This window comes from Erythrolamprus reginae, chromosome 7 (assembly GCF_031021105.1).
Source record: "Erythrolamprus reginae isolate rEryReg1 chromosome 7, rEryReg1.hap1, whole genome shotgun sequence".
In the NCBI taxonomy this organism is placed as follows: Eukaryota; Metazoa; Chordata; class Lepidosauria; order Squamata; family Dipsadidae; genus Erythrolamprus; species Erythrolamprus reginae.
In genome coordinates this window covers 13,401,076-13,429,072 of record NC_091956.1, presented here as the reverse complement: position 1 = coordinate 13,429,072, position 27,997 = coordinate 13,401,076, and the positions used below count along the sequence as shown (strand labels likewise).

Below are 27,997 nucleotides of genomic sequence, written 5' to 3'. Positions count from 1 at the left end.
CGCTCCATAAGACGCGATTGATTTTTCATCCTACTTTGGGAGGGGAAAAACTGCGTCTTATGGAGCGAAAAATACGGTAAGCGAAATTATAAAAATATATTTTGTATTTAGTAGTTCATATTTTAACAGCGGCCAGGATAGTTTATGCACAAAAGTGGAAGGGGGAAAATATCCCCCAAAAAGAAGAGGTAATAAAGAAAATTTTAGACTGTGCAGAGATGGATATGATGACAAGAAGGTTGAATGACCAAGAAGAATCTGAATTTTATACTATTTGGAATAAAGTTTATAAGTGGATAGATAAAAATAAAAATTGAACAATATGAGAACTGTATGAATATACCAAAATGATTTTATATTTTCTCTTTTTTTATTAACTTAACTTCTATATTATTAGAATGTTTGAACAATATTCTTCTTTTCATTTAGATTAATATGTTGACTTAATGAATTAAGAACATATTCTTTTTCTGTATTAAAAATGAATCTTCTAAAATGAGAGGGGTAACTAACCCCTACTATGTGTTAAATGTTTGTAAGTTTGTGTGTGAATTTTAAGAAAAATAATAAAGTTTAAAGGAAAAAAAGATTTTTAAAATAGGGTTAAACCACAACCAAGTAAATCCTGTCCTATTAGGGTTTAAGAAATCTGTAGAGAATTGTTTTCCTTCTTTCTAATTGCCAATTGGTTTTAGTATTGATTTTTAATTTAACTGTAAACAAAACTTTTAAAAAAGACATTACCCTTCTCGGAACTGCAATGGTGGAGCCTAAATGAAAAATTGGATTGGGTTTGCACATTGGCATTTAAAAGATGGACCACTTAACTTTAAACAGGTATTCTTAAGTTGGGATAAGGTACAGTTTTCCAAAGAGCCTCATGAGCTAGAAATTTAACAATTACAAGCATTTGTCACTGGAGTGGCAAAGATTGATCAAATTCTAAACCAAATTGGCAATAAAAACATTACTTGCTGTTTTTATATTCTTCACAGCTGTATTCACGAGCAGAAAAAATGTACTCTGTTGTTACATCCACAAAGTTCTTTGGGATTTCTGTTCCGCTCAAGCAGCTGTTTTTGCAAACCACATAAAACGTTACTGCAAAACATTTGGAATTCATGGCGTTTTTATTTTTATTTTATTTAGGGTATCCAGGCTCAAACTGTAGCCAACTTTTACCTTGCTTATGAAGCACAACTCTCAATCATTCCCGTTATAAATAAGGTAAAATTTATGCATTTTCCACGGCAACGAGTTAATTTTAGATATTCCTGCAAAAATCATATCGTTTTAGGACCGCCAACTGAGCTCCAGATTTTTTTGGGTGTGTGTGTGTGTAAAAAGATGCGTATTATATTCTGAAATATACAGTGTTCCCTCGATTTTCGTGGGTTCGAACTTCGCAAAAAGTCTATACCACGGTTTTTCAAAAATATTAATTAAAAAATACTTTGCGGTTTTCCCCCCTATACCACGGTTTTTCCTGCCCGATGATGTCATATGTCATCGCCAAACATTCGTCCACCTTTAATAAATATTTTTTTTAATAAACTTTAATAAAGAAACATGGTGAGTAATAATCTAAATGGTTGCTAAGGGAATGGGAAATTGCAATTTAGGGGTTTAAAGTGTTAAGGGATGGCTTGTGATACTGTCCATAGCCAAAAATAGTGTATTTACTTCCGCATCTCTAGTTCGCGGAAATTCGACTTTCGCGGGTGGTCTCGGAACGCAACCCCCACGAAAAGTGAGGGAACACTGTACATCATTGTAAGTTTGAACGATCACTAAACGGACTGTTGTAAATTGATTTGTGATAGACCAGTAACAGTTGAATAATCTTTGCTGATTTTTCCTGTTGGGTTTTTTTTTGTTTTAAAGCCGTGCGTAATTTTTCCGGTGTGAGTCCTTGTTCTCCCTTCGTATTTCCTTTTGTTTTTCAGATTTCTCAGTTTAACTTTCCATCTCTTAAAACGTTGAGTTGTGCCTGGATGATTTGGTCTTTGAGGCTGTTTATTTTATTTATTTATTCATTCATTTATTAAATTGATAATGCCACCCATCTCCCAGTTGCAACAACTTTGGGCAGTTTAGAGCACGGTAAAACATATAAGACAACCTGATTGAAAATTAAGAATTAAAGTGTTTGCTGGAGCAATACTCTGAAAAGCAGTGGAATTTATTTGAAAGGAAACTCGCACCAAGCGTTCTTTCAAAAGGCCACAAAGTTGTAAAATATCTTTAAGATTGATATCCTGATTTTATTTTGTACAATTCAAGATGCAGCATATAATTCTTTCAACTCCTGTTTTCCTGGTAGCAACAATCCATCTATCTAGCTATCTATCTATCTAATCTATCTATCTAATCTATCTATCTATCTATCTAATCTATCTATCTAATCTATCTATCTATCTATCTATCTATCTAACCTTTCTATCTAATCTATCTATCTATCTATCTGTCTAATCTATCTATCTAGCTATCTAATCTAGCTATCTATCTAATCTAGCTATATCTAATCTAGCTATCTAATCTAGCTATCTAATCTATCTTATCTATCTATCTATCTATCTATCTATCTATCTATCTATCTATCTATCTATCTATCTATCTACCGTGTTTCCCCGAAAATAAGACACTGTCTTATATTAATTTTTGCTACAAAAGTTGTGCTACGTCTTATTTTCGGGGGGTGCCTTATATTTCTCAAATAAGACAAATTCACAGGCAGAAAAGCTGACACCCCCAAAGAAAGTGTACTGTACGGTACACAGATTACAGTACGGTACCTGGCAATATGGCACACACACACACAAACGACGGCACTTATATGGTACAACAGTATACTCCCGCTATTGCAGCTTCCGGCCACCAGAGGAACTACAGTCTACGCACTGTAGTGGAGACTTTAATGGCGGTGAGACAGCAGCAGACTGTGTCTGCTGTACTGGATGGTACAAAGCGATGGAAGGGGCCAGCAGGGGACGCCACATTATTACGGTATCGCTGTGAACAGCTTTGAATGGTACCGTATGTTTTTCCACCGTACCGTATGTAAACTTGACTACGCCTTATTTTCGGGGGGTGCCTTATATCAGCAAATTCTGCAAAACCTCTGACATGCCTTACTTTCGGGGTACGTCTTATTTTTGGGGAAATGGGGTATCTATCTATCTACCTACCTACCTATCTTATCTATCTATCTCTATCCATCTATCTCTCTATCCATCTATCTCTATCTTCTCTCCATCCATCCATCTCTCTCTCTCATCTATCAATCAATCAATCTATCTATTGGATTTATATGCTGCCCCTCTCCAAGGACTCGGAGAGATATAGGGACTGGGGTCACTTGATGCCCAAAGCAAGATTAGAACTCACCACTCTGTGGCCTACATTGGCTGCCGATCAGTTTCCAGTCACAATTCAAAGTGTTGGTAATGACCTTTAAAGCCCTACATGGCAGTGGACCAGAATACCTCCAGAACCGCCTTCTACCGCACGAATCCCAGCGGCCGATAAGGACCCACAGAGTTGGCCTTCTCCGGGTCCCATCGACCAAACAATGTCGTTTGCAGGCCCTAGGGGAAGAGCCTTCTCTGTGGCGGCCCCGGCCCTCTGGAATCAACTCCCCCCAGAGATTAGAACGGCCCCCACCCTCCTTGTCTTTCGCAAATTACTTAAGACCCACCTATATCGCCAGGCATGGGGGAACTAAGACATCTTCCCCCAGGCTTTTATATTTTATGTTTGGTATGTATGTGCTGTATGGTTTTAATTGCTGGGGTTTTATATATGTTTTTTAATATTGGATTTGTTTTACTGCTATATGGTTTTATTATTGTTGTGAGCCGCCCCGAGTCTTCGGAGAGGGGCGGCATACAAGTTCAATAAATTATTATTATTATTATTATTATTATCATCATCATCATCTCCTGGTGATTGGTGCAAAGACACTCACCCAGCTTTCATACATAATGCAGAATTAATGCGTCTTCTCCTGATGCCTTAATCAAACTGGATATCCTTTTTAAAATGGGGACTTATTTTATGCGCTTTTAAAGATTACGCTTTTTTTAAAATGGTTTATTTATTCGGGTTGTTTTTTGTTTTTTTTTAAACATCACAGTAATTTTAAAGATTACGCTTTTATTTGTCAAGCTACTTCACGCATTTGCTCCCAATAATCCTCTTGGCTTTAAAAGATCTAAATTGTTTATTCAGATTATTAGTTTAAAAAAAATTAACGACAGTAAATGCACATATGCACCCCCAATATCAAAGAATATGTTATATCTTTTCTCCTTTTGTGGCAATGGAATTCCAGCTTTGCTCCATGGTAGGGACTGGCCTAATTTGAATTGATAGAATAGTATCGTTCTTTTGCAGATTGACCTCAAGAATGCAAATCCAGAGATGGTTGAAAATCAGATTGAGAACACCTTTGATATTCTGAAAGAAGACTGCATTAAAGTAAGACACTTTTCTTCCGTTTACAAATGCCTGTACAATTTTTTTTAAAAATACGTGGAAATGGTTTAGTTGGAGAAGCAAAATCATTTTCCGAACGGTGCACTGCCAGGGCAATCTATTCAGAAGCAAAATTGCTTGAAATTCCATTAAATGCAGTTCACTGTAAATGTGTATATGAGCACAGCCATAGTTATCGGCCCTAATACTGAAGGATGATATGGACAGTTGTGTTGTATGCAGAGATTTCCGTAAGATCACATGGAAGGCTGATAATTTGCTGCAGTGATGGTCGATCACTTTTGGCTGTATAGATAATAATCTGGTTAATTGTGCCCCCCCCCCTTCCTTCCTTCCTTCCTTCCTTCCTTCCTTCCTTCCTTCCTTCCCTTCCCTTCCCTTCCTTCCTTCCTTCCTTCCTTCCTTCCTTTTCCTTCCTTCCTTCCTTCCCTCACTTCCATACAGAGAAGTGTTTTTAATAGGAAAGGGAACACAAGAACAAGGGGGCACAATCTGAGGTCAGTTGGGGGAAAGATCAGAAGCAACTGTAAGAAAATGTTATTTGACTGAAAGAGGAGTAGATGCTTGGAACAAACTTCCAACAGACGTGGTTGGTAAATCCACATGAACCGGATTTAAACATCCCTGGGATAAACATAGATCCATCCTAAGATAAAATACAGGGAATAGTATAAGGGCAGATGGACCAGGAGGCCTTTTTCTGCTGTCAATCTTCTATGTTTCTAGGTTTCTATCACGTTTTTGCGACCTTCCCCAAAAATGGCAGAGCCAATGGGGGAAGCTAGATTCACTTAACAACCGAGTTACTAACTTATCAACGGCAGTGAATCCCTTAACAACTGAGGCAAGAATCGTCATAACACACTTAACAAATATCTCACTTACTGACAGGAATGTTGGTCATAAGTTGAGGACTGCCTGTATAAGGAATATTACGATAGAAGCGATGCCTTGGGCTGGTTTGGGTGCATCACAGCCATCCTTGAAGTGAGGCCAAATTGTCTTTTTAAATAAATAAATACATTTTGTTTCAGATTTCGGCTAAACTTGGAACCAATGTTGAAAGGATACTTCAGGCAGTGATTGAAAGGATTCCCCCGTGAGTTGGTTTTTCTGTCACATTTTTTCTTCCTCAGAGTTAATTTAATTTAATAGATTTGTGAGTCTCCCAACTCATTCTGGGCAGCGTACTATCAGTAAAAAAAAACATCATATAAAAACAATAGTTTGTCCTTTTGGGCCTTTGAATATAAACAGGTTGTCCTCAACTTACAACGGTTCATTTAGTGACCGTTCTGAGCTTATAAGGGCGCTGAAAAAAAGGGACGTATCCCGAAAATTCCTCTTTGTTAAATGAAACATTGGTTAAAGAAGGTTTTCTTTTTTTTAAAAAAATGGATATTTTGAAACATAAAGCATAAACAAACACATACAAAAAGTAGACACATCATACAATACACCATACAAAAAGTTTACTGCATTAGTCATAGTGAATCAGCGGAAAGAACAAAGTGAGCAGAGAGAGAAAGAATCATGCTTTCTGGCTCCCTCTTGTGGCAATTTGCAGTACTACCTCTTAAAGCTATAGTACTTCAATACATACAAACATTGTTAGCTTGTTTATATATTGCAAACCCAACAGTTTTGTACATAGTACTAACGCTGTTAACCATAGGGATAGCACAAAGGCTGTTACTAGGATAAATGGTGATCAATCAAAATTTTCAGTGACATTCTAACTTTGAACGGTTGCTAAACAAAGTGTGTTAAATTAGGACTACATGTGTATATTGTATTTTTTTTAAAAAAAAAAATGCTGTTGTGATCGGATCTTTCCTTTGGGGGGAGGGTGAAAAAAATCTGGATTCCAAACTATCATTTTCTTGTTTTTTGTGACCTCCTCTGTCGATCCTTGTGAAACAGGCCAGTGGTTAATATCCATGAGCCTTTGAAGGCTTTGGTGTTTGATTCCACCTTCGACACTTACCGAGGGGTGATCGCCAACATCGCGCTGTTCAGTGGCGAAATCCACAAAGGCCACAGGATCACAACGGCTCACACAAAGAAGACTTACGAAGTGAATGAAGTAGGAATTCTGACCCCCAACGAGCGACCAACTGATAAACTGTAAGTTTATAGTGCACTGGTGAGACCACATTTGGAAAACTGTGTTAAGTTCTGGAGACCTCACCTACAAAAAGATATTGATCAAATTGAACGGGTCCAAAAATGGGCTACAAAAATGGTGGAAGATCTTAAGCATCAAACCTATCAGGAAAGACTTCATGAACTCAATCTGTATAGTCTGGAGCAGGGGTCTCCAACCTTGGCAACTTTAAGACTTGTGAACTTCAACTCCCAGAGTTCCTCAGCCAGCGCTGGCTGAGGAACTCTGGGAGTTGAAGTCCACAAGTCTTAAAGTTGCCAAGGTTGGAGACCCCTGGTCTGGAGAACAGAAGGGAAAGGGGGGATCGAAACATTTAAATAGATTAAAAGGTTAAATAAGGTTCAGGAGGGAAGTGTTTTAATAGGAAAGGGAACCCAAGAACAAGGGGGCACAATCTGAGGTTAGTTGGGGGAAAGATCAGATGCAACTGTGAGAAAATATTATTTTCCTGAAAGAGTAGTAGATGCTTGGAACAAAGTTCCAGTAGACGTAGTTGGTAAATCCACAGTAACTGAGTTTAAACATGCCTGGGATAAACGGGTATCCATCCTAAGATAAAATACACTTCTAAGTTTTGGGAAGTCAATGAAAGAGAGAGAGAGAGAGAATATTACAGAAAAAGTGCCTTATAAATGTTTATAAACTTCTGTTGATAGTCCATCTGGACTTGTTATTCTTTTGTCTTTTAATCGTCTCTGTTAGTTCCATCGTCATTATTATTTCATTTAGCATAATTTTCACCATTTCAGACATTTTTGGTAGTTCTGCCTTTCCCAGCTATTGCTTAATTGTTTTAACACTTTTTCTTGGTCATATAGTTTTCTATAGAATTCCTGAATTATTTTCTTTGGACTCTCAATTTGATACTGTAGGGCCGTGATGGTAAACCTATGGCACGTGTGCCACAGGTGGCACGCCGAGTCATATTGAAGGGCACACGAGGCATTGCCCTATGTCAGCTCCAGTGCATTTGTGCACACTAGCCAGTTGGTTTTCGGTCTTGGGGAAGGCCGTTTCACCCTCTGGAGGCTTCAGGGAAGCTTCTTGGAGCCCCAGAGTGGGAAAAACAGCACAACGGGCAAACCAGAAGTCTGTTTTTCTGAACTTCCAGTTTGCCCGTTGTGCTGTTTTTCACATTCTGGGGCTTTCAGGAAGCTTCCTTGAAAGTTCCGGAGTGCAAAAAACAGCCCTGCGGGCAAACCAGAAGTCTTGTTTTTTTCTGGGACGGTGAAAAAACAGCCCAACTGGAAGTTCAGAAAAACAGACTTCCGGTTTGCCCGTTGTGCTGTTTTTCACATTCTGGGGCTTTCAGGAAGCTTCCCTGAAGGCTCCGAAGTGCGAAAAACTGCACCAAGGGGCAAAACGGAAGTCTGTTTTTCTGGACGTTCAGTCAGACTGTTTTTTCACCGTCCCAGGCTTTAGTGAGGCCTGCGCGTATGCATGAGGATGGGATTATGTGTAGGGGCAATGCAGGGGGGTGCGCATGCACAACAACCTTTTGCAGCATTCTTGTGAGCCGCCCCGAGTCCTCGGAGAGGGACAGCATACAAATCCAATTAAAAATAGATAGACAGATAGACAGATAGATAGATAGATGAGAGGATAGATAGATAGATAGATAGATAGATAGATAGATAGATAGATAGATAGATGAGAGGATAGATAGATAGATAGATAGATAGATAGATAGATAGATAGATAGATAGATGAGAAAGAGATTAGATAGATAGATAGATAGATAGATAGATAGATAGATAGATAGATAGATAGATAGATAGAGTTGATTTGACCACATTCCTAATTGTCTTTATCTACTACAACTTGCAATGTCTTCAATGTAATACGATAAAACTTTTGTTTAGATATGCTGGTCAGGTTGGCTATATGATTGCTGGAATGAGAGAGATTATGGATGCCCAAATAGGAGATACAGTGTATTTGCATAACCAACCGGTGGAACCGTTTCCAGGGTTTAAATCCGCAAAACCCATGGTCTTTGCAGGTAAGGCGGGCACCGGTCAAAAGACTTGGGCGGGGGGTTGGGGGGGTGGAGGGAGCATTTAAGTCAATGTTGACTCCTAGTAGTTGCCAGGGCCAGCCCCTGCAGTTTTCCTGGCACAATTTTTTAGAAGTGGTTTGCTATTAATTTATTTGAAAGGCTGACGAGAGAGAGAGAAAGAGAGCCCAACGTTATCTTAAATAAGAGAAATGATAGATAGATAGATAGATAGATAGATAGATAGATAGATAGATAGATAGATAGAAAGATAAGAGAGAGAGAGAGAGAGAGAGTAATTGTTCTGGTTCCCGGATAGAGTCTTGGTTAATTGGAAATAAGGCTTACTGAATGCAGAGATTTATAAAGAAAAACACATCATCTTTATTCCTTCTCCCTTCTGTTACAAAACTACGTCATTTGCAGGCAAACACTTTTATCTCATTCTTTAGTGGTAAAAAAAAACATTAAAAACATTCTCCGAGCGCTCCTTCCTTATCTTAAGATTTATGACTAGGCAGCATTAGCCCAGAGTAATAAAACAACAGTTAAAAGACACAAAAAGCATAGCTTACTTCACAGCCGCAGATCGGCATCTCCATATTGATTTATAGCAACATTGAAAACTCTGCCCTTCTTCTCCGCTGACACCCGGATGTGACAAATTAATTACTTAATTCATTAACCCGTTCTTTACCTTAATATTTCTTCCGTGACACTTGTTCTCTTCGTCTTTGTAACCATCTGCTTTGAGGATTTAACCATCTATTATCTGTCTCGCCTTCACTGGAGTCTGGACTCATAGAAACATCCTGTGGTTGGTCTCCCCCTGGTTCTGCTGCCTGTAAATCAGGACCTGTCACTAATTTATAAACACTATCTGAATCAGAATCTTCAAAATCTTCAAACTGAAGAGGAGTATACACAACAGTAATAATAATTAATAATAATTTATTAGATTTGTATGCCGCCCTTCTCCGAAGACTTAGGGCGGCTCACAACATTAACGGCAATACAATACAAATCTAATGTTAAACATTTTTTAAAAACTAATTTAAAATACATTGTCATAAAAAACCATCAACTACACAATCATACACATTCAGTCCAACTAGTCATAATACAGAAGTCAGAAAAGGGGGGGCATCAATCCCCCAACGCCTTGTGATAGAAGTGAGTCTTCAGCATTTTGCGGAAGGCGAGGAGGGTAGGGGCAGTTCTTTTCTCTGGGGGCAATTGATTCCAGAGGGGCCGCCACAGAGAAGGCTCCTCCCCTGGGTCCCGCCAGACGACATTGTTTAGTCGACAGGACCCAGAGAAGGCCAACTCTGTGGGACCTAATCGGCCGCTGAGATTCATGCATCAGAGGGCAGTCTCGTAGGTATTCTGGTCCGATGCCATGTAGGGCTTTATACGTCATTACCAACACCTTGAATTGTGACCGGAAACTGATCGGCAGCCAGTGCAGGCCGCAGAGTGTTGACAAGACGTGGGCGAATCTAGGAAGCCCCACTATTGCTCTCTGCAGGCTATCTCTCCCTCCTCCTCCTCCTCACTGTCCAACTCCTCTGACAGCCACACAGGCCGACCATGCCCAAATGGAACCAGTTCATCTGGCTCAAACTCTGTTGCCAGAGGACCTGGCTGCGATCCAACCACAACAAAATAGATGGAAAGACAATTGCAGGATCTCCCTAAACCAGAGATCTCCAACCCACAATTCCCTAGCCAGCCAGCCATGGCTTGATGTCCAGAAGTCTTCCAAAGTTGGTTGGATGCTCCAAGTCTTCGGGACATTATTTGGTTTACTTTTCTGGCTAACCCCTGCTCCCCCTCCCCCGCCCCTCCATTTTTTGTCTGAACAGGAGTCTTTCCCACGGACCAGTCGGAATATTCTAACTTGAAAAGTGCCCTGGAAAAACTCACCCTCAATGACTCCAGCGTGGCTATTCAACGTGACAACAGCCTCGCTCTGGGGGCTGGGTGGAGGTGAGTTACACCCCTGCGTCCGTCGCTAAGTGATCCATTCATTTAGCGACTGTTGAAAGTTACAGTAGCACTGAAAACGGTGTTTAGGACCTGCTGTTCACATTCAATGACTGTTTAAAGCCTGTTAATATTAATACAGTGGTATCTCTACTTGCGAACTTAATTCGTTCCGTGACCAGGTTCTTAAGTAGAAGAAGCAATTTTTCCCATAGGAATCAATGTAAAAGCAAATAATGCGTGCGATTGGAGAAACCACAGGGAGGGTGGAGGCCCTGTTTCCTCCCAGGAGATTCCTAGAGAGGCCCCACGGAGGTTTCTCCCTGCCTTTTCCGGACGTGTTTCCTCCCAGGAGATTCCTAGAGAGGCCCCACGAAGGCTTCTCCCTGCCTTTTCCGGACGTGTTTCCTCCCAGGAGATTCCTAGATGGCCCCACGGAGGCTTCTCCCTGCCTTTTCTGGCCCTGTTTCCTCTCAGGAGATTCCTAGAGAGGCCCCACATACCATGTTTCCCCGAAAGTAAGACAGTGTCTTACTTTCTTTTTACCCCCAAAAGCCCCACTACGTCTTACTTTCGGGGTATGTCTTACATTGGAAAAAAATTGAAAGGGTCGCGTTCCCGAAGGCATCTCCCCAGAGTCCAGAAGGGCAGCCGCAGGACAGGAGCCTCGTGAGCCCTTTTCCAAGTTCAACCTCAGGGCTCCAAGTGGCGTGCACGCGGAGCCGCAGACGCGTGTTGGGGAAGCGTGTTTCTGGAGGGGAGGAGCCGCTCTGCGCAGTTGGGCAGCCCCACCTGCCTGCCGGAAAGGAGGCGGGCGAAGGAGGGCGCAGCTCCGGCCGCTCGCCTCGGAGCCGGTCAGCCTCGCTGGCCGCTTGCAGCTGAGCCTCAGCAGGACTCGGTTGCTGGGACGAGCGCCTTCGCTGCAAGCCTCCGCCCGCTCAGCTTGCTTCGGACCAGCGCCGTCCTTCGCTTTGCCAAGCCGGGGAAGAGGCAGTGGCGCCGCGGCGAGGCGAAGGGCGCGTGGGGAGCTTGGAAGCGACGTCATCGGGCTCCCCCCCCGGCAATACCCCCGTGTTTCCCCGAAAGTAAGACATATGTCTTACTTTCGGGATACGGCTTATATTAGCCGACCCCCCTGAAACCCCCGATATGTCTTACAATCGGGGGTATCTTACTATCGGGGAAACAGGGTAGGCTTCTCCCTGCCTTTTTGGTTACAGTTTCAGAGGCTCGGGTTTGTAAGTGGAAAATGGTTCTTGAGAAGAGGCAAAAAAATCTTGAACACCCAGTTCTTATCTAGAAAAGTACGTAAGTAGAGGCGTTTTTAGGTAGAGGTACCACTGTATTAAGAATGTTTGTAGAGGTAAGAAGTGTTTTCATGTTTTAGCATTGTACTACCAATCCTTATTATTACTGATTTTTTGTAACAGTGATGGCGAACAGGTGGGTGTTGTCGCTACCAATGCGCTGCGCATGCAGCTCCATGTCTTTAGGGTGCACGTGCATCTCTGAGTGAGATTATTGCTTCTGCGCATGTGCAGGAAGCAAAATCTCACGAGGGGACGCGCATGATTGAGATTTCTGTCATTTATTAGCTTCCGCGCATGTGCAGAAGCAAAAAACCACCAAAATCTCTTGCATGTGCGCATCCCCTCGTGAAATTTTGCTCCTTGCACATGCGCAGAAGCAAAGTCTCACTTGGACAGATGCATGCACGCACGCCAGAGACACAGATGCGCATGCAGCTTAATTATCGCTACCAGTACGATGCCGTCAACCGTATCGGAAGGAACCTGCTACTGATGGTGAACCTTTATTCCTTCGGGCGCCAAAAGCGTGCATGCCAACACCTATAATTCAATGCTCCCCACGCTCTATGCGTGACCCACTGGTGCTGCCCCGTGCATGCATGTACAGCCCCCGTTTTCCAACTTCCGGTGGGCCCGATAGGTCTGTTTTTCAGCCTCCCACTGCTCCAGAGGCTTTTTTTGGCCTCCCGAGGCCAAAAACACCCTCCCAGAACCTCTGTGTGAGCCAAAAATCAGCTGGCCAGCACGCACATTCACACTGGAGCTGAGCTAGTGCGACAGCTCACGTGCCAGCAGATATGGCTCTGCGAACCGCCTGTGGCACGTGTGCCATAAGTTCACCATCATATGTTCTGTCGGGCTCTCTGGTAGAATCCTCCCAAAAATTCACAGGTACAAATTTCAGACACACACGCACGTTTGAAAATTCAAAACAGTGTTCTTTATAATGAAAATTCACTTAAACCAAGCCCTCTTTTGGTATAGCAAAGAGCACTTGTCTCCAAACAAACTGGTAATTTGTACAAGTCCCTTATCAGTTCTGTGATACTTAGCTTGCAGCTGTGAGGCAATTCACAGTCCTTCTTCTTTCACAAAGTGAAACACACTTTGCTCTGGTTTAGGTTCAAAGCGGGGGGAAATTAGCACACAAAAAGCCAAAGTCAGGAAAGCAGTCATGAAACAACGATCAGATAATCCTCCACAATGGCCAAACCCACATGCTGCTATTTATAGCAGCCTCACTAATTACCACAGCCCCACCCAACCACAGGTGGCCTCATTTTCTTTGATAATAATCTCTCAGTTGTTGTTGCCTATGCATCGCTCTCCGCATGCGTGGCTGTATCATTAACTCTTGTTCTGAATCCAAGGAGGAGCTAGATAATTGATCTCCTTCTGAGCTGTCTGCCCCACTCTCCTCCTCCCTGTCACTCATGTCTTCTTGGTCAGAGGAGCCTTCATCAGCAGATTCCACCGGGGGCAAAACAGGCCTGCAGCATGTGGATGTCTCCCCCGCATCCACAGTCCTTGGGGCAGGAGCTGGGCCAGAGCTAACCACAACAATCATAGTTTTCTAACTTAAAGTTTTTGGTGCAATTCTTGAAACAAAGTGTAATTTTCCTTCTTTGTATTTTATAACTGGTGTAACAGCTGAAAATCAGGACTTGATTAGCAAAATGCAAAAAAATTGGGACACATTTAGTTTTGTTTAGAGTGTTTAGTTTAGCAAATTGCAGGTCGGTACTCTTTAAAAATGTCAATTGAATTGTTGAATTTTCAGGTTGGGGTTCCTTGGCCTTTTACATATGGAGGTTTTTAATCAGCGCTTGGAGCAAGAACACAACGCCTCGGTTATTTTGACAGCTCCCACCGTCCCGTACAAGGCCATCCTTTCTTCCCCGAAATTGATAAAGGTGACAATTTCTGGTCTCAAATTATCAGCGCGTGGGGATAAATTGAGTGTAATTTTTAACAGTTTTCATAATTTCATTTAATTCTCCAGGACTTATATCCTGAAGCTCTCAAATGAGACATTTTCTTGTAGAATTTATCATTATCACGTGGCTCGTTCACATGATGTTTTGATTAGAGAGAGAGAATGTTAAAATATAAAATATAAAACATTATAAATGTATGTCTAGATCAGTGTTTCCCAACCTTGGCAACTTGAAGATATCTGGACTTCAACTCCCAGAATTCCCCAGCCAGCATTCGCTGGCTGGGGAATTCTGGGAGTTGAAGTCCAGATATCTTCAAGTTGCCAAGGTTGGGAAACACTGGTCTAGATTATGCATTTTTATGAAGTTATATTTCCCCTTCTCCCTTCCTCTTCACTATCTCCTTATTGGCTTTTGTATTGTGTATTTTAAAATGTATGTCTGGATTATAGATATTATTATTATTTTTATTTATTTCATTTTGTCACAGCCAGTTAATCAGCAAAGTCTCCATTATAGGCTCTAATTTCGCTAAGCCACCCAAATTTTGGACAATCTGTAGTTTTAGGATCCTGGTTTGTTTCCTTTGGTATTGGCAGGAGGCGGCGGGAGGCAGAATTCATCTGGAGAACGAGCTTAAAGTAATAGTCCAATTTAGCAAAAAAATTGATTTTGGACAAGGCTGGCACGAATTCCTCCTGAGTCCTTGATCCTTCCAATTAGACGTTTAACGGAAGTATAAATCTGTCTTTAATTTGTAATAGTTATTCCTATCTGCTCTCCGTTAGGTGAGAAAAAGAAGAATCATAAGGACTTACAAAGGAATTCGGCAACACGACAGAAGGAGGCAAAATTATGACATAACCATAATATATTATGCCGCTCCGAGTCTCTAAATTAAATTAAATTAAATTATTTACTTCAGATAGCGAACTAGGTTTCCCTAGTTACGTCATCTTCTTTTAAAGACCCCATAATAATCCCTTGTGGGGTGGAGTCTTGGTCATCTGAGTATTTACTGGCCCACTGCCCTTCCCTGTCGCCAATGTGGAGTTTTGTTCAGCAGATATATTCTCATTGTGCCCAGAGAGAGAGAAATATCTGCCTCTACCTAGGATTGAACTCATGGTAGTGGTGGCAGTGATGGGCAGCAGTCGATGCAGTCAGGTGGTCCATCCCAGTAGGAAATTCCGGGATGTGCGCACAGTTGCGTGCCCCCGACGCGCCCCGTGTGAGATTTGGCACCTGCGCATGCGCAGCAAGCGAAATCTCGTGTGGGCCTCGTTTCGGTCGTAAGATGATGAACTACTCCTGCATATATATATATTTTTTGGATCATTTACAGAGTGCTGGTTTTTTTCTTTTACTAGAAAGCTTTAACCAATACCCTCTTTTCCTCGTCTCCCTCCCCCCCCATTTTGCAGGAACATAGAAAAGAGGAAATCATGATTGTAAATCCCGCCGAATTTCCCGATCCTTCAGTGGTAAAAGAATACTTGGAGCCGATCGTTTTAGGTACTATTGTGACCCCGAAAGAATATATTGGACAAATATTCACTCTTTGCCAGGTTGGTACATAAGGTGGAGCACGTTGCAGGACAGAGGGTGTAATTCCTGACACGCTCCGCGGTTGATTAATAAATCTTGATAGAGCCGAGGGGCACGAGGGGGTTGCAATTATCCGCAGCCATTTTGTCTGGCCTTGTAGAAAACCCTGAATTTTAAATCAGCGGCTCTCAACAAGCGACTGCACATTGTCACCGGCCCAGTGCAGGCTGCTTAAAAATTTAAGCCTTTAAAACAGTGGTTTTCAACCTTCCTAATGCCATGACCCTTTCATACAGTTCCTCATGTGGTGACCCCCAACCATAAAATAAAATTATTAGGAAACTTAGAGGTGGGTTCTGTTCTGCCTGACTGGCCTCAAGCAAAGATTAATGGTCCAGGAAAGAAGGTCAGACACACACATGCATAGTTAATCAGCAAACCTGTATTAAACAGTAAAGAAAAAGTCCAAAGCAAACGGTCCTTACTTTCAGGAGTAACACACAGGTTGAGTTGAAAATTCAGCCAGCTACAAAGTTCACTGAAAAGCAAACAAATACAAAAGTCACATAGCATAAATGTTCCAAAAGGTCTCTGAATTTTCACGGAACAAAAGCAGCAGCTTGTCCCAGAGTTTTCAACTCCCACAACACTGAGTTGAAATCCAAGAGCAGAAACGTCAAAGCAGGAACAGCGACGCCACACAAACCACCCAGATAAACAGCCATAGTTTGCCTTGGCCCCGTTCCCTTTTTATGCTGTTAGCCCTCATTAAGGGAACCACACCCAGCCCAGGTGTGCTTATCATGCCTTATCATGCTTCTTAAAGTGATTCCTTCTTTGTAAGGCCCTTCAGTTGCGTAAATTAATGTATTGTCCTGCAGACGAACTGAGAGAGGATAAACTGTCCGACGAACTGCCAGCCCCCTCCCCTGAGCTGTCTGCTAATTCTTCCTGGCTCTCTGCCACATCTTCCTGACTGTCTGCTACATCTTCCTGGCTGTCAGCCAGGCTTTCACAGTCACTGTGTGCCGCATCTCCCCCATCTGTGGGGGCAACGGCTGGCCCAGGCCCAAACACAACAGGTTCTAACTTAAGTCACTTCCATCTCACCTGTTCATTACAGCCTCAAGTAGTAAATCAAACTCCCTAAATAGTTCTCTTTGATCCCAAGTCTCTAATTAACATGACTCACTCTGAGTTGGCAGGAAACCCTGAGACAAAGATGTCAGGTTCTTAATTTGTAATTTACCTAAATAGTCCCGGAGCCAAATCCAAGCTTCCATCGCTCACATTCAAAAGTTGACTTCCACACTGGCTCATCCCTTAAATAACCAAAAGGTGTGGCCAAGGGTTCTAGAGATCTATTCACTCGGTTTGTCATGTAGATGGTTGAGTGGTTTAGGGTGGGGAATTTGTAGTGGGGGGACATTTTATTCTATTTTTTAATTCTGTTTTTAAATTTACCTATTCTAATTTTATGTATGGTGGGACTGGTCTCTGGGTGTCACACGACTTTCGTTGCCAATGACAATTTGTTGTTTTGACAATGACAATAAATTTTTTATTATTATTATTATTATTATTATTATTATTATTATTATTATTATTATTATTATTATTATTATTATTATTATTGGGCCAAAATCCCTCTTCAGAGGTGATCACCTTGGACTGTTGTGTTGATTTTTGTCAGGCTCGAAGAGCGGTCCAGAAGGACCTGGTGTACATGGACGACCACAGGGTCATGCTGGTTTATCTCTTCCCGCTGAACGAAGTCGTGGTGGATTTCTTCGACATGTTGAAATCCTTGTCATCGGGTTATGCCAGGTAAGTTAGCTCGGTTACGCCGTGGTTTGAGACTTCCCACACTTGTATAATAAACTTGCAAGAGACGGTGTGGCGCAGCAGGCAGAGTGCTGTACTGCAGGCCACTGAAGCTGACTGTAAATATGTACGTCAGCGGTTCAAATCTCATCCCCAGCTCAAGGTTGACTCAGCCTTCCATCCTTCCGAGGTGGGTAAAATGAGGACCTGGATTGTGGGGGCAATAGGCTGGCTTTGTTAAAAAGTGCTATTGCTAACATGTTGTAAGCTGCCCTGAGGCTAAGGAGAAGGGCGGCATAAAAATCGAATGAATGAATGAATGAATGAATGAATGAATGAATGAATGAATGAATGAATGAATGAATGAATGAATGAATGAATGAATAATTTCAAAGCTGGGTGATCCAAGAATATTCGCTTTTCGAAAAGGGGATTTTTTTTTAATTTGATGCTCGGAGCAGGCGTGAAATGCTACCGGTTCGGCCCTGTTCGGGTGCACTGGTAGCGGCAGCTGCCGGTGGTTCGGTGAACCAGTAACGGCAACAGCGCAAGTCTCCGTCCACCCACTGGGACGCTGACTTTTTTTTTTTTTTTTTTAACCGTCCACACCAGTGATGGCCTGTTCCCAATTCTGGGATGCGTGCGCAGCTGTGCGCCCCCACACAAGATTTGGCATCTGCGCATGCGCCTGAATCTAAATTGCCAAAATCTTGCTCGCTCATGCATCCTCAAACAAGATTTGGCTTCTGCGCAGAAGTCAAATCCTGCGTGGAATGGCGTGCCCGCACGCTGGATACGCCGTAGCTGCGCTTATCACCGGGACTGCACCAGTAACACCAGCAGCAGGCAGCCCTTCAGTGCCCTGCACGTGCACAAAGCCTTCTGCGCATGCACGGTGGTGGCACAAGTGAAGCAAAGCACAAATCGCGCATGTTCCGAAATGGTAGGGAAGATAAGTAGATTTGAACGCTAGCTCGGAGGATGCAAGATACCATCCTTCAGGGGCATTGAAGGTCACAAGGAGTTTTGAATACGTGCCTGTACCCAGGTATGTGCAGGTGGTAATAATAATAATAATAATAATAATAATAATAATAATAATAATAATAATTTATTAGATTTGTATGCCGCCCCTCTCCGAAGACTCGGGGTGGCACACAACAATAATAAAAAGGCAATAGAACAAATCGAATAATAAATAAGATATATAAAACCCCAACAATTAAAAAACCATACAGCACATACATACCAAACATAAAATATAAAAGCCTGGGGGAGATGTCTTAGTTCCCCCATGCCTGGTGATAAAGGTGGGTCTGCGGAGAGGGGCGGCATACAAATCTGATTAAATTTAAACTTAAACTTAAACTTGAGTAATTTACGAAAGACAAGGAGGGTGGGGGCCATTCTAATCTCTGGGGGGAGTTGATTTCAGAGGGCTGGGGCCACCACAGAGAAGGCTTTTCCCCTGGGGCCCGCCAAGCGACATTGTTTGGTCGACGGGACCCGGAGAAGGCCAACTCTGTGGGACCTCGACTTACAACAGCTCACTTAGTGACAGTTCAAAGTTACAACATGACAGATAGAAATGACGTGTGACCATTTCTTCAAATTTAATCATAGGTTGAAGCCTCTTCATGGTCCCCTCTTCAAAATTCAGATACTTGGCAAACGATTCATGCTTGTAGGGGTCGGAACGTCCAGCAGGGGGCTGTCACCCGATCCTTTTTTGCGACCTTCTGCCACTCAGAATCCATGGGGAAAACGGTCACTAAGTGGACGGAATGGTCACTAAGTGAACCGTTGTAAGTTGAGGACTATCTATATATGCATCAGGAATTGTACGGTTCAGAACACTTGTTGATGTTACTTGAACAGACCTTTTTTCTGTTTTCAGCTTTGACTATGAAGACGCAGGATACCAGCCCGCGGATCTTGTCAAAATGGATATTTATTTAAATGGGAAATCTGTTGAAGAGCTAATAACTATCGTACCTAGGTAAGTTGGTGGCATCCTTCTTTGGTTTTTAATAAATTCAATCCATGCATCAGAATAAGAGCTTGGAAATATTCCAGCCCAGGGGTCTGCGACCTTAAAAAAATCAAACAACCATTTGGACCCGTTTCCCCACAGAAAAGAAAACACCAGGAGCCACAAAGCTTGGGTGGGCATGGCCAACTCGATGTCATTCACTCCAACACAGTCACATGACCCCCTAGCCACGCCTACAGAGCAGACAAGGGTTCCTTGTCTCTGGCACTATTGGTGCACTCCCAGAGACCGGCGTGGGCGCACGCGCATCGCCGTGAAATTCAGCTTCTGCACATGCGCCGGGAGTGAAATCTCACGCAAGGACACTCGTGCGCATGAGATTTCGCTGGGTTTTTTGGTGATTTCTTTGCTTCCGTGCATGTGTGGAAGCAAAAAACCACCGGAAAACGGCAAAATCTCACGTGCGCGAGTGTCTTCAGGTGAGATTTCATTTCCGGCACATGCACAGAAGCCAAATCTCACGCGGGCGTGCATGTGCACACGTTGAGGTCATGGAGATGCATGAGCATCTCCATTTCCGCTACCACACTATAGTGTGGCCCGTACCGGGTACAGCCCACTACTGCTACAGAGCCGAACATTAGGGCAGAGAAGCTGGTTTAACCAGTGTTAAAAATCACTGAGAGCCACAAAAAGCTTTTGACATCTCTCTCTCTCTCTGTATGTATATATATATATACAAGGCAAAGGTTGCAGGTTCAAGTCCCAGTGAGGGTATGGCTAGCTGATGAGGCCAAAATAATCTATCCTAGTCTTCCTTAATTTTCAAATTCAGCAAAAAACAAAACAACACTTATAGATAGAATTGTTGGCTATCAATAAAATTAACTGCCTTGGAAATGGCCCTGGGTTGGGCCGAGAGGCAAAAAAAAGGAGCTGTGATGTTCCTTCAATACACCAAGGTGATTCGACACAAAAATATGTAACCCTTCCCTGGTACAGAGCTGAAGGGATTGGATACTGTAGCCTAGAGGTTAATTCTCTGCCTTACAAGGCAAAGGTTGCAGGTTCAAGTCCCAGTGAGGGTATGGCTAGCTGATGAGGCCAAAATAAGGCCGAAATAGATCTATCCTAGTCTCCCTAATATTGTTCTGAGTTCGGGTTTTGCCCCGTGTAATATTTTGAGTGTCTATGCGACGTTTCGGTGAAATCACATTCACCATCATCAGGCTGAAATTATAAGCTTCGTGCTGCTGTAAATATAGAATGTTTGCAACTGCCATTTGTTCCTTATATATAGTGTTGGGGGTGGAGATTTGGTTTGAATGTAGCAAATAGATTGGGAGACTATGTTTTAATGATTTGATTGGTTGGTGGAATCACATTTAGTTGAAGGATTGACATGGTGATGATTATGATATGTTTTTTTGTTTAAGGCTGGTTTCCAAATCTCTGGCAGGCGGGACGTGTCATCTCGTCTGTTCATGCTTGTCATAGGGGTCAAATAAGCAATGGAGAAGCAATATTAATAAAAATCTTAGGATATAAGCAACAAGTTACAGTCATACAGTCAACATGGGAGGAAATGGGTGAAAGGAATGATGAGAAAAACTAGTAGAATAGAAGTGCAGATTTAGTAGAAAGTCTGACAGTGTTGAGGGAATTATTTGTTTAGTAGAGTGATGGCGTTTGGAAAAAAAACTGTTCTTGTGTCTAGTTGTCTTGGTGTGCAGTGCTCTGTAGCGACGTTTTGAGGGTAGGAGTTGAAACAATTTGTGTCTAGGATGTGAGGGGTCAGTAAATAGTTTCCCCGCCCTCTTTTTGACCTGTGCAGTGTACAGGTCCTCAATGGAAGGCAGGTTGGCAGCAATTGTTTTTTCTGCAGTTCTGATTATCCTCTGAAGTCTGTGTCGGTCTTGTTGGGTTGCAGCACCAAACCAGACGGTTATAGAGGTGCAGATGACAGACTCAATGATTCCTCTGTAGAACTGTATCAGCAGCTCCTTGGGCAGTTTGAGCTTCCTGAGCTGGCGCAGAAAGAACATTCTTTGTTGTGCTTTTTTGATGATGTTTTTGATGTTAGGTGACCATTTTAGGTCTTGCGATATGATAGAACCTAGAAATTTGAAGGTCTCTACTGTTGACACTGTGTTGTCTAGTATTGTGAGAGGTGGAAGGGTGGAAGGGTTTCTCTTAAAGTCTACCACCATTTCTACGGTTTTGAGTGTGTTCAGTTCTAGATTGTTCTGGTCACACCACAAGGATAGTTGTTCAACTTCCCGTCTGTATGCAGATTCATTAAAAGGGGAAAGGCCCCAAAAAAGGACAGAGGAAGACGTATGGCATTTTGTATCTGGAAATTACTCCTTGGTCTGACATGCGCATGTTTGTAAAATAAGTTTTTTTTTCCTTTTATTCTTCTTCGGGGGTCCTGTTTATTAATCTCATGCACCCCATTCCTGATGTCCACTGTTGATGCCCTCTGGGAAAAGACCCAGGACTGACTCATTCTTACTTCTCTCTTCTTTCTCAGAGAGAAAGCTTACTCTGTTGGTAAATCCATGTGCGAGCGATTACGAGACCTCCTCCCAAGGCAAATGTTTGAAATCGCTATCCAGGCCGGTGTCGGCAACAAAATAATTGCAAGAGAAACGTAAGTCATTGTGCTTAACTTGGTTTTAAAAGATAAAACCTTTTTCAGTTCTTTTAACATTTTTGGCTACTTGTCCTCGACTTACAACAGCTTGGAGAGTGACCCTTCAAAGTTGCAATCGCACCATAGAAAAAGATTTGCGATCGTTTTTTACCCATATCGACCCTCCCGTGATTTTATACTCAAATTTAATAGGAAAGTGAACACAAGAACAAGGGGACACAATCTGAAGTTAGTTGGGGGGAAGATCAAAAGCAACGTGAGAAAATATTATTTGACTGAAAGAGTAGTAGATCCTTGGAACAAACTTCCAGCAGACGTGGTTGGTAAATCCACAGTAACTGAATTTAAATATGCCTGGGATAAACATATATCCATCGTAAGATAAAATACAGGAAATAGTATAAGGGCAGACTAGATGGACCATGAGGTCTTTTTCTGCCGTCAGTCTTCTATGTTTCTATGTTTCTAATGCTTGACAACTGATTCACACTTTTGACAGCTTGCAGGGTCATAAGCGACCTTTTGTGACCTTCTGACAAGCAAAGATTCACTTAATAACCATGTTAATCATTTAATAACTGGTGATTCACTTAACAAAGCCGACAACAAAAGTCATCAAATGTAGCAAAATGTAACCAGTTTCTCACTTAGCATCTAAGTGTAATTGTTCTGTCGGGCTCTCTGGTAGAATCCTCCCAAAAATGCAAAGATACAATTTCAGACACACACACGTTTGAAAATTCAAAACAATGTTCTTTATAATGAAAAGTCACTTAAACTAAGCCCTCTCCAAGCTGTTGTAAGCAAAGAGCACTTGTCTCCAAACAAACTGGTAATTGGTACAAGTCCCTTATAGAAACATAGAAACATAGAAGTCTGACGGCAGAAAAAGACCTCATGGTCCATCTAGTCTGCCCTTATACTATTTTCTGTATTTTATCTTAGGATGGATATACGTTTATCCCAGGCATGTTTAAATTCAGTTACTGTGGATTTATCTACCACGTCTGCTGGAAGTCTGCTTTATCAGTTCTGTGATACTTAGCTTGCAGCTGTGAGGCAATTCACAGTCCTTCTTCTTTCACAAAGTGAAACACACTTTGCTCTGGTTTAATTTCAAAGCGGGGGAAAATCAGCACACAAAGATCAAAGTCAATAAAGCAGTCACGAAACACAACGATCAGATAATCCTCCACAATGGCCAAACCCACAGTCTGCTATTTATAGCAGCCTCGCTAATTACCACAGCCCCACCCAACCACAGGTGGCCTGATTTTCTTTGATAATAATCTCTCAGTTGTTGCTGCCTATGCATCGCTCTCCGCATGCGTGGCTGTATCATTAACTCTTGTTCTGAATCCAAGGAGGAGCTAGATAATTGATCTCCTTCTGAGCTGTCTGCCACACTCTCCTCCTCCCTGTCACTCATGTCTTCTTGGTCAGAGGAGCCTTCATCAGCAGATTCCACCGGGGGGGGGGGCAAACAGGCCTGCAGCATGTGGATGTCTCCCCCACATCCACAGTCCTTGGGGCAGGAGCAGGGCCAGAGCTAACCACAACAGTAATGTACCTCATGGGAATTATTAGAGGACAACATAAAAGGGCAGATTATTATTTAATAGCACGAGAAACTGGAAAAAAGAAAACACAAAACGAAGAGATGGTGATTAGAAAAATGTTAGAATGTTCAAAACTAAGCAAACTTACTTTGGAACTACAGAATAAACAAGAAAAAGAACATTATACCGTATGGGGGAAACTTTATAGTTGGATTGAAAAGAAAAAGGAATTAAATTAACTTTAAAGAAAGAGGGGAAATTGTAGAAGCAAATACATGTGAATTTATATTAAGTTTGTTGACCTTGTTGTTATTTATTTATTTATTTATTTTATTTATTTGTTTATTATTATTTTATTTTTTTGATTTGATTTGATTTGATTTGATTTGTATGCCACCCCTCTCCGCAGACTTGGGGTGGCTAACAACAGTAACAAAACAGTATAATCCAATACATGTGCCGGTTCTTTTGTTTCCGTTTTGTGTTTTCAATTAAAAAAATTATTTAAAAAATTTAAAAAAGAAACCGTAGCGGGAATTTCCACCTTGCTCGCCAAACTGGCAGCAATGGCAGGCTGGACACACACCGAACCAGCTGTCTTGGTGATGTCGGAAGCGGCGCCATCTTGGTTTTAGCTTCTGCACATGCTCAGAAGTGTTTTTTTGCTTCTGCGCCTGCCCAAAAGCTGGGTTTTCAGCAATGCGGGGCAGCCAGGAAGCAAACTGGGGACGAGGTAAACCAGAACCCACATCAAGTTGAAAATGCAAAGAGCATTTTCAACTTGATTTTATTTCTTAAGACTTCCCTATTGCAAAAAAGATTTAAAAGCATCTAATTAGCAATTATTTGTGGCTTTGGAACTTAAAAAATTACAGAATACAGTAGTACCTCTAGATACGAGCTGCTCCACATGCGAGTATTCCAAGTTACGAGCTGACACGCGAGCAAAATTTCTGTTCAACACTCGAGCTCAAATTCGGGATATGAGCCGAGCGTCCACTAGGTGGCGCAAGAATTCCATTTTTTCCAGTTATCTCGGCGCGAAAAGCCAAATCTAAATGCATTGGTTCGAGATACGAATTGATCGACATACGAGGTCGGCTCTGGCACGAATTAAACTCGTATGTCGAGGTACCACTGTACTTGTAAAAATGCAACGGTTCATTTTATTTTTCAGGGTGAAAGCTTTTAGAAAGGATGTTCTGGCAAAATGTGTAAGTATCTCTCTTTTTTTGTTTTGTTTTCATTCATCTTAGAATTTCATTTTGTTAAAAAATTCTTTAATGTAAATTAGCCACTTTTTTTTTCTAAGGTTTTACCCGCTTCATTTAAAGTTGGGAGCTGGATTCAGGTTATTGCAAAATATGGGAGAACTTTTATAATTGGTTAAAAGAAAGAAAGAAATGATAAAAGAAAAGAAACTAGACAGAAAGACAGCCCAAGAGATTATAATCCAAGTTTATAAAAAATTATGCAAGTATTTAAATATGCAAAGCAATAACGTTAATAAAAACAAGGTAAAAATATACATATCTCTGATCGAAATTCTGAATGAGAAGGGGATGTAAATATCCCAAATCTATGGTCGTTTTTTCCACTTTTTTGTTTTTCATTTTGTTAAGTTTCTGTTATGTTTGTGCAAAGTTATTTAAAGTTTAATATTTTTGTTGTTTTGTGTTGTGTTTGTTTTTTAAAATTCAATTAATAAAGTTGGGAGCTGGGTTAAATTCACCTGGAGCGTTTGATATCATTTGCTCGTGTTTTAACTTGCTTTTTATTATTTAGGACAATAGCAATGCAGGGGGGAAAGTATCAACATTGACTGGCATTCTTCTGGTTGCTATTGTCATTTATTAATCTTGGAATGAGAGGTCTTTGATGCTCTCTTGAGCTTGGTGGTTTTGTTGCAGACGTTTCATGACCGAACTAGGTAACATCATCAGTGTTAGAAGGGAGTGGAGTGTGCGGATTGGAAGAAAACACTATGGGGTCCTTGGCGCTATCTGAACTTGGTGGTGTTCTTGCAGACGTTTCATGACCGAACTAGGTAACATCATCAGTGCTAGAAGGAAGTGTGGTTTCCTTCTGCTGTTCTTTTCTAACACTGATGATGTTACCTAGTTGTTGTGGTTAGCTGTGGCCCAGCTCCCGCCCCAAGGAATGTGGAGGTGGATGTGGGGGAAACATCCACATGCCACAGGCCTGTTTTGCTCCCAAGAGAGTCTGCCAGCGAATTATCCTCTGACAAAGGAAGTGTGGGTGACATGGAAGAGGGGGGGGGGGGGTTGGCAGACAACTCAGGAGGAGATCAATCATCTTTATCTTCGCTGGATTCAGATCAGGAATGTATGACTCACCCACGCATGCGTAGAGTTATGCATAGGAGAGAACAACTTAGGACATATAACAGGAGATAAGAGAGGCCACCTGTGTTTGGGTGGAGTTCCAGTAACTAGAGCTGCTGATAAAATAGCAGCGTGCAGGCTTGGCCGTTGTGGAAGATTATCTGATCGTACTTCGTCAAGGTGAATTGTTGTTTCCTGATTGTATTCAAGACTGTGTTTGGATTCCTGGATTCCTGGACTTTGGATTACACTTCATTGTGAGTGTTTATCACTGTTTGGACAACAGTAGCTGTGACCCAATTTCACAGTTACTGAGTTAATAATTGGACTTTGTTCTTGTATTGTATTTCAACTGTGCCTTGTTGCTACAAGAAATCCTTTTGAAGTTTAAAAGGGAGTTTTTTCCTTCTCTTCTGTTGATAAAGAACATTTATTTGCCTTCTATCGTTTGTGTGTGTCTGCTTGGACTAATTAACCTGTAATTAAGGGCGGTTGGCACACGCCGGCACAACATTAGTTGAGTCACGAAACGTTTGCCACAAAACCAAGCAGAGAGAGTAAAAAGGAGCCTCTCATTTCAACCCTGAGCTACAAATATTCTCCTTGATCGGTATTAACCCGGAAACTTTTGTTGTTAAACAGTACGGAGGCGACATTACAAGGAAAATGAAGCTTTTGAAGAAGCAAGCCGAAGGGAAGAAGAAAATGAGGCGAATCGGGAACGTAGAAGTGCCGAAGGACGCTTTTATCAAAGTCCTCAAGAAACAGCTTGACAGATAGCCGACAGAGGTTGCTTCCAGCCGTTTGCAAAGTCAAGCGGGTGAGAACGGCTGAGCCAGCTGTTTTACAAATCGGGGGACGACTCCCCCGAATTGGGCCTCATCTGTTCGTGTACAGAGTTGACACCATTCGAATGGACCCGTTCAATAAAGAGGCAAAGTTGATGACCTAAAAGTCTTCAGATATAGCTGAGCGTCTGGGAGCATTACGGCCAATTCCTGATGCCGTTTCTCAGAACTGTGCCTTTAAGATGCCTATTGCTCATTTTCCATCTTTGATTATGTTCTGTCTCGGGCCTAACCAGATCGGGACAAAGGAGAACCCACTCGCAAATATTTCAAATCAAACATGTATTTTTTAAAAAATGATTTGTACAAACAAGGTCAGTCTCTTATTCCATGTTGACAGCGTTCCTGGGCAAATTGCCTTATAGATAATGAGTGGCTGCATCCGAGAGCCAAAGCCAATTTAGACAACTGCATCTCTGCATGATGAATTTAAAGGGATAACCACATTTTGCCAGCAAGGCATTTCTGGAACCTCGGATCTAGGACCTTCTCCATTACAAATGTTGAAACTCCACACCTCTTTACCCATAAATCCTCACTTATATACTGTCTGAATGTGGTGAACTGTTTCCTAGAGATATTCAATATCTAGACCTTCTTTCATAGAGATATTCATTTTCTAGACCTTTTCCCATAAAGATATTCCTGTCTGCTTTGTGACCTTCTGACGCTGGCATTTAATAGGGGCTCCTGATCTCCAATGTCCCCCTCCTCCTCTGAGTCAGACATTACCATCATTGGGGTTTCTACAGTCTCTGGAGGTTCCTCAGATTCCAATTCTCCTTCACTCTCTCTCTCTGACTCAGTTGTCAAGAACACTGGCCTCGAGTACCAAGATGTACTTCGGGTACTCAGAATCTGTGACTAACTGAGCTGGGTGTGGACCACTCACCAATGTTCCTTCTAATTCTTTTTTGGTGTTGGCGGAAAAGTGCCTGAGTGGCAGTCCCTTTGGGACTGGGCGGCATAGAAGTCAAAATAAATAAATAAATAAATTTTCATGCCTGAGCGCCTGATTTTTTTTCACAGATGTCACCCAAGACAACTTATTGCATAATTATTTGGGGCTCGGTGCTGGGGCAGAATAAGGTCCCTTCCCACTATGTTATTCTGTTATTTTATACTTCAATTAATATCGTTATCCTCTTACAAATCCAGATAGGCCGTCATGCCTACTCCTCCTTACACATTCTTCTTAAAAGAAACAAAAAACTTTTATACAACTATTTCCTAATTAATAGGGGGGGAATTCCCTTTTTTTATTTAAAAAAATTAATAATAAAACAAAACCAAAATCAATTACTATTAAAACTAAAACAACCAGCAAAGCC

General features: G+C 41.9%; 1 protein-coding gene across 3 annotated transcripts in view; it reads left to right on the top strand.

Moving 5' to 3' along the window:
- Positions 1-27,997, top strand: part of GUF1 (GTP binding elongation factor GUF1) — a 58,980-nt gene that overhangs the window by 13,965 nt on the left and 17,018 nt on the right. For 2 of the 3 annotated variants that reach the window (XM_070757039.1, XM_070757041.1), the window contains 13 exons: positions 1,150-1,227; positions 4,396-4,479; positions 5,532-5,596; positions 6,421-6,624; positions 8,527-8,666; positions 10,526-10,649; positions 13,737-13,869; positions 15,318-15,461; positions 17,135-17,268; positions 19,163-19,264; positions 21,792-21,911; positions 24,651-24,687; positions 26,461-27,674. In XM_070757039.1, the coding sequence (XP_070613140.1) occupies positions 1,150-1,227; positions 4,396-4,479; positions 5,532-5,596; positions 6,421-6,624; positions 8,527-8,666; positions 10,526-10,649; positions 13,737-13,869; positions 15,318-15,461; positions 17,135-17,268; positions 19,163-19,264; positions 21,792-21,911; positions 24,651-24,687; positions 26,461-26,598 (1,503 nt within the window). In that variant the 3' untranslated portion in view covers positions 26,599-27,674. Of the gene's footprint in view, positions 1-1,149; positions 1,228-4,395; positions 4,480-5,531; positions 5,597-6,420; positions 6,625-8,526; positions 8,667-10,525; positions 10,650-13,736; positions 13,870-15,317; positions 15,462-17,134; positions 17,269-19,162; positions 19,265-21,791; positions 21,912-24,650; positions 24,688-26,460; positions 27,675-27,997 lie in introns of those variants that run through there. The other variant, XM_070757040.1, reaches the window with a different exon arrangement.